This window comes from Montipora foliosa, chromosome 6 (assembly GCF_036669935.1).
Source record: "Montipora foliosa isolate CH-2021 chromosome 6, ASM3666993v2, whole genome shotgun sequence".
In the NCBI taxonomy this organism is placed as follows: Eukaryota; Metazoa; Cnidaria; class Anthozoa; order Scleractinia; family Acroporidae; genus Montipora; species Montipora foliosa.
Window position 1 is genome coordinate 73,571,218 of NC_090874.1, and position 6,697 is coordinate 73,577,914.

General features: G+C 38.2%; 1 protein-coding gene across 1 annotated transcript in view; it reads left to right on the forward strand.

Moving 5' to 3' along the window:
- Window positions 1–3,761: 3,761 nt before the first annotated feature.
- Window positions 3,762–6,697, forward strand: part of LOC138008400 (ubiquitin carboxyl-terminal hydrolase 8-like) — a 27,672-nt gene continuing 24,736 nt past the window's right edge. The window contains exons 1-3 of the mRNA XM_068855728.1: window positions 3,762–3,962; window positions 4,414–4,558; window positions 5,229–5,314. Coding sequence (XP_068711829.1) covers window positions 3,847–3,962; window positions 4,414–4,558; window positions 5,229–5,314 — 347 coding nt within the window. The 5' untranslated portion in view covers window positions 3,762–3,846. The remainder of the gene's footprint in view (window positions 3,963–4,413; window positions 4,559–5,228; window positions 5,315–6,697) is intronic.

Sequence of the window (6,697 nt, forward strand, 5' to 3'; positions counted from 1 at the left end):
TTTTATTCCGAAACCGGAGTTTGTTTTCGTGTTATTAAAATCAGAATTGGTCAGTTGCGAACATTGAGGTTTGTCAAGTGAAGCTATGATCCTCGCAGTTATGAACGCAATGTTTGCAATTTCGCAAAGAAGCCTGAAAATTTCAGGACTTCAACAGGGTTTAAACCCGTGACCTCGCGATACCAGTGCGACGCTCCGAACCAACTTAGCTATGAAGCCACCGACGTTGGGAGCTGGGAGCTGAAGGTTCAAACACCGTTGAAGTCCTGAAATTTTTAGGCTTCTTTACGCAATTGCGTTCATAACTGCGAAGATCATAGGTTCACTTGATTGCATATCCGCAGTTCGTATATGATCCATTTCATATATCATTTCATCATTAGGGTTTGTCTTTGTGAAATCGGTTTTTTTTGTTTGCGAAAATCAGAGTTTGGTTTTCGAAATTCAGAGAATTTCCGGCTGAAAGTGGAGTTTGCTTGTTTTCGCAAAGTTCGTGTTGTTGTGTTTTTAACTGTACAATTGGATTCGGATCAAAAGATTCCGGACCCTCCATCTGATCGTCGATTCGTGATCGTGAATTCATGATCATTCATGGCGTATCTTGTACTCAGAAAAGTGCTTATCATCTGAGTTGGTATAGTAAATTCACCGTACAAAAATTTAAAAGCTAACGTTTCGAGCGTTAGCCCTCTCTCTCTATGGTTTTCTCGCCGCACATGATATCCAAGAACCACTCATTTTCGGACGCAAATTCACGCGTATATTAAACGTATTTATTAAATTCAGGAATCTCAAACCAGTTTCAAGTCTTTCGACAAACTGCATTATTTAGAAGTGTTTAATCTACCCAGCTGTTTGATAAAACGGCAACGTTATGGTACCATATGAGCAACCAATAAATGCGTGACAAGATGCACTCATTACTGTGACGTAGTAGCTTGCCGTGGTCGAAAAAAAGCCATCCCAAAACACACAATATTTTGTCTTAAAACGCTTAAGCCGGTTACACACGAGCAATTTTTCCTTGACAAGTGTCATTGACAATGTTCATATGCTCATGTGTATGAACGACAAGTTCTTTGACGAGTTTTGCCTTTACAAGTCTTATTTGCTGGTGTGAACGAATTAAGAAGTTTTCTTTGACAAGTTTTCACTGTAGCCAGCTATACAATTACACAGCGGACGACAACTAAAAAGCAAATCACGGGGCACCATTTCCGTTTTTTGATCATGGCTCGTGCAAGAACAAGACCGTTGTGCGCCCGCAATTTCTCAATTTTCTTGACAAGTTTTCCTTGTCGACCCGTACAGAAGAGCAAGTTTTGCAATGTGTCAATTTTTTCCTTCCTAGCATGCTAGCTTTTGAACAAGTGCACTTGTCAAGCAAAAACTTGACAAGTTCTTCTTTACACACCAGCAAATAAAATTTGCCAAGTCAGAACTTGTCAATGAAAACTTGCTCGTGTGTAACCGGCTTTATAGCCCAGAAACAACTTCCTTGAACACCACCTTTAAGTGCTGCAAAGTGATTACCAGGCTAAGATAAACTCTCTACAAAGTTCTCTGGAGCGAATTCATAGCTACTTTCCCAATTGAAAAATTATAAGATGGCTATGAATCCCGCGGGTCCAGAGAATATCTCAATTACGCAAAGAGATTTTGCACTGTCAGACCTTTTGGCTGTGTCATGTATTCTTCCTCTCTGCAAGGTTCCATTTGAGAAGGAATACCTCTCTTGTCGCAAACTTAAATCCATCGATGTTCAATACATGCGAGCTGATAGAGGTTATTTTTTAATTATTAACTGAGGACGTGGATGATGTGACTGTTTTGGTTCAATATAGACATCACTCTCAGACAAACACGGCTCCATTGAGAGAGCACATTGTTACATTAGGCCCTAGCTCTCTCGCGAGGTGCGGGCGGCCTAGTTAAGATAAGGATATGAACATTTCTCGATGGGAGGATGGTTGGAGGATTTTGAAAAATAGTATCCCGCAAGCCTCCTTGTAAAAAAAAAAAAAAAAGTTCAGGGAGTCGGTCATACAGAATACTGCAAAGACGAAAAACTGTTATGCATGCTCATGCCATGACAAAAAAAAAAAAAATACCCGTGTACGCAAGGTGCACAAAATGACTCAACTCCGCTCCCCTTGAAAACTGGGATGGCCCGTCCCTACCCTTACATGAAACTCAAACAAATGTCAGGTCGCGCTTTGTTTTTTAAAACGTCCAACAAGAAAGAAACAATGCAACGGAAAGAACAGAAAGAACACTGAGCCTGTGGTAAAATGTCGGTATTTTTATAGCATAACAATATGAAAACTCGGCACTTCACATTACACGCTAATCAGTTAAGTCTGTTGAGATATAGTGCTTCACGGCCAACGTTTGCAAAAACGTAACCTTTCCTTGTACTTGTACATGTCCATTGCCGTGACTTAAATATCTTCAGTTTCCACGACGTGCTCCTGTCTGACCTTGTAGCCCAGTCGGTAGAGCAGCGGTGATGTAACCCGAAGATCGTGGGTTCAATTCCCACCCTGGTCAGAGTTTTTCTCTGTCCTTGTGTGGGCCCATTTCCATTAGTAGGGCTAACGCTCACATGGTTTATATGGGGTAGAAAACAAGCACTTCACATTACACTCTAATCAGTTAAGTCAGTCTATATTTAACATTTCTATCGGTAGAGAATGATCAGACAGATGTTTTTTTAACTAAACCATACTTCCATGGGACCACAGTTGTAACACATCTCTGGCGTGTTGAGATTTGATTTTTAATTTCCCGTGTGAAGTTGTAAAGTGGTATCATTGTAAAAACAAAAATAAAAATAAACAACATTGAGGTGGATTTGTTTGTGAAACTGGAATCCTTTGGTCGCGTTCTTCCCAATGATAACAAGTGATAAAGATAATAATGAGGATGAAGAACAAAGGTCGAGTCAGTATTCAAATAGCAGTACGCCGACAACGTGACTTGTTGCATTCTTTAAAGTGCTACTATGATAAAAATATCAGTTATTTTTTTTCTTCAGATTTTGAAAATGTGATTGCTCAGCACTTGATTGGTGCGTCAAGTGTCACTTGACTGGTGCGTAAGTCGATTGTGCGGCTAGCGGATTGAAATGAAAGAAAAACCTTTTCCCTTGAATTATACGATAGAATTTTAACCATGGGGACGTTTTAACCAGGAATATTTGACTCAATTTGGTGGGCTCGTCAGAATTCAGTGCTCATCCTTGGTATTTTGTTATGACCGTTGACAACCGAAGAGCTGATAATGGCCACACAGGAAGAGAGCGACCCACAATGGCAATAAAATTAGGCTTTTTAATTGAGAATTTTTTCGTAAAATTATCCTCTCAGGTCTTTTATCGGGATTCCCATACAAATCCTTATATTTTTGTTGGTTTCCCTCACACTGAGCCTGGGGCGCCTGTGGTTTTAGTTACGAGCGACTCATTTGGCTGGTTCTGAGAATCGTCTCGCGGATTTATTGTCTCGTTGGCAAGTAAATTCCAATTTTAAAGACCAATATTTATGTGCACCTGGAGCTGTTTTTTTTATAACCGCAGTTTGTTTGTTATTTTTACTCAGGTTTTCTAGGCGGTGTTCCGCGTTATTTGGGGGACGGTAGCAGTTCCGGGTTTTGGGGACGTTCCGTGACGTTCCGTAAAGTTCACAACAATTGTTTTCATTGGCCGGCCGGCTATCCAATTAAAAGAGAGTTTAACAAATGACGTCACTGTACATTTTAAAGATGGCTGTTCTTCAACAAGTTATGGACGTTGTGCCCTTGTTATACGGTTTCTGTAATGTAGTTGTGGTTCAATGATATCCTGTCATGCCTTCATCGGAAAAGAAGACGTTGAAGGCTCTGCACTTAGCGTCAAACGTGGGCGATCTCAACAAGTTAGCCGATCCTGGTCTTCCAGCGGACAGAAATGCAAACCCAATGACGTAGGTTTCACGTTTAATTTTGAGTGATTTCTTGGATACTATTATACCTATTGTAGCCCTGTGATCACCGCCACTCAAATTCTTCTTCCATAATATAATCTTCTGGGCATTCAAATCGAATGGAAATTCCGAATTCATGTACGTGTGTATTATCATGACAACCACGGACCAGTGTACATTTTTGAATTCTCTTCTGCTTGATGAAAGTACACGTTTGTCAAACTCTTTGAATGAGAATTAAGGATTCTCTTGTTTTGAGAGCGTGGCAAAACTCATCTTCCACGTGTTTTCATACCTCATGTAAGATCACATTTATTCTTGTGTGTGCCCAACTAGATTACATCTTTGAAAGTATTGATTCAGTTATTAAAAGGCGTAGATATTAGGGTAAGGATGGCAATGATGACAATGATGTTAATGCTGATGATTATAAATGACTTTCCCTTCAAAGCTATGTCAAGGCTGCAGATAAAGTTTTCTTAAAAGCAGAGAGCCACTATCTGGATGGTGAAGAAGAGGATGCCTATGTATTCTTCATGCGCTACTTTAACATAATCTGTTTGATAAAAAAGACTAACAAGTATACGCAGCAAAAAGTGAGTGAACCTGTTATGAACTCCAAAAATAAATTATACAATAGTACTTTAATAATACTTGTTAATGTTGGATACAATAATAGTGGGAGATGCATATAGGTATTCACAATGGCAATCCATTTTAAATCCCACCTGAGTGTGATATGAAAGGTCAACAAGCTCTCTTTATTATATGGCTTGTAGTTGTGCTGATAACCAGTATTCTGACACAGGGCGAATTATTATGCAAATAAATTGAAGATGTAACTAAAGGTAACTTTAATGGCAGATTGGCACTTCTCTTTATTATTTTAAATATGTGTAAAGTATGGTTGGCTGTTGACTTTTGAGATTATCAATGAAATTTACCTATCAAAATTATCGTAATCAATGTGGATGTAAAAATATTGCTAAACAATCGCCTAACTAGATGTGAAGTGATTCTCTGTGCTTGAATCAACTGTGAAGCCTAACAAAGAGTATCAGGCAGCTTGGGTTTGATGCTACCACCTCTCTTGGGGTGCAGTAGCTAAGTAGCCTGGATGCTTAATTAACTAACGAAGCTACCATCTCGGCTTTCCCAATTTATGCTGCTCAAGTAATCAGGACATTGACAGGGTAAAAACCTTAATAAGAAGAATAAGTAATATTTATATATTTCTAGTGTTATTTGTGTTGTTGTATATGTTAGAAATTCTATGATGATATGTTGGGGAAAGCAAAAATAAAAAAATCAATTGAGCGTGCTGAAGTATTGCAAGAGAGTCTTGAGAAAAGGTCAGTGTACTTTGAGTTTGATTTAAAATGATTACAACTTTTGTAATTGAGATAATTATTTATTGAATAACATTCATTGCACTCAAACTGTTTTTGTACTGAATGAACAGCTTAAAGGCCTACCTTCAACTGACCGACTTTTAGACCATTTGTTTTTGTGTTGAAAAGTTTGCATTGCTTATTGTAGCGATTTTTAGCTCAAAAAAGAAAGAATGATTCCCAAAAATTACCCACTTGGTACTTGTCTTCATGCAATGTCATCAAACAACAACAGCCGCCATAACCATGATATTATGCCCCATACATAAAGTCCTTACCTACCAACAAAGATGGAGAAATGCATGCTTTCAATATTATCGCAAATGTATATAATAATAATAATAAATTATTCGTTGAGTGACATGTCTGCTGGTAAGCTCCACTAGTCTGTGAATTTTTTGCAGTCAGTGAATAAAGAATGAGCTAGTGAAGGAATTTATGTAAAGTATATCGTGGGCATAAGAAATGGAAGCAGTTCATTTAGCAATGTTGAGGAAAGAGATGATAAATTATATAAACAGCACCAAAATAAACATATCGTAAGTCTAAGAGCATTGAGACGTTCGAAAATACATGTAACTATCAAATTTGATTCACGAGTGGCCTGGCACTCACAATTTTCATGACTTGTGACCAGTTGAAGCCTTTGCACAGCACATAAGGCTAGTAATTCATGCTAGCCCACCTTTGTACTGGGTAAGACTGGAATGACTGGAGTGAATCGGGTGTTATGTCCAATCTTCAAATTTAGACACCTTTCGATGTTGTTTCAATGGAAATGCTTTGAAAGGTTCAAGTGCAACAGCGTTACTCGTTGACCCTTTTGTGAGTAGGAAATACGAATGCTTGAATTGCCGCTTAGAAATGTGTTGAGAAATTCATGTTTTCTGTCGATGATCAGAAGCAAAAAATTATATACACTTTTTGACGACCAGATTTTTGCATCTGTTGACTGAAAGAATTTTTTTTTCACCACTTGGCTGCACCAAAAAGTTAATTTTGGACCCTGATTACATTAATTTAAATAACCCATTCACCCATGAACCGACCTCATAAACCAAATTAGCTAACTTAATATTGTATCCAATGCTATATCCCTGGGGTTAAGTTTCCTTGTGTATTGTGTTGCATTATAATATACACAGCATTCACATTTTAGAGTGATATGGAAACATGTGGAACAAAACGTTTTATTCCCAAAGGGTTTGAATTGGGTACAACTTTGAGTTAGCCCATTTGGTCTATGTATAGACAAATAAAATTGTCTAGTGTTAGAGTAAAATCTACTAGGTGTCACTCTCAAGAGGGACCCGAAAGGGTTCATAAAATTATAGTAACTTTTTG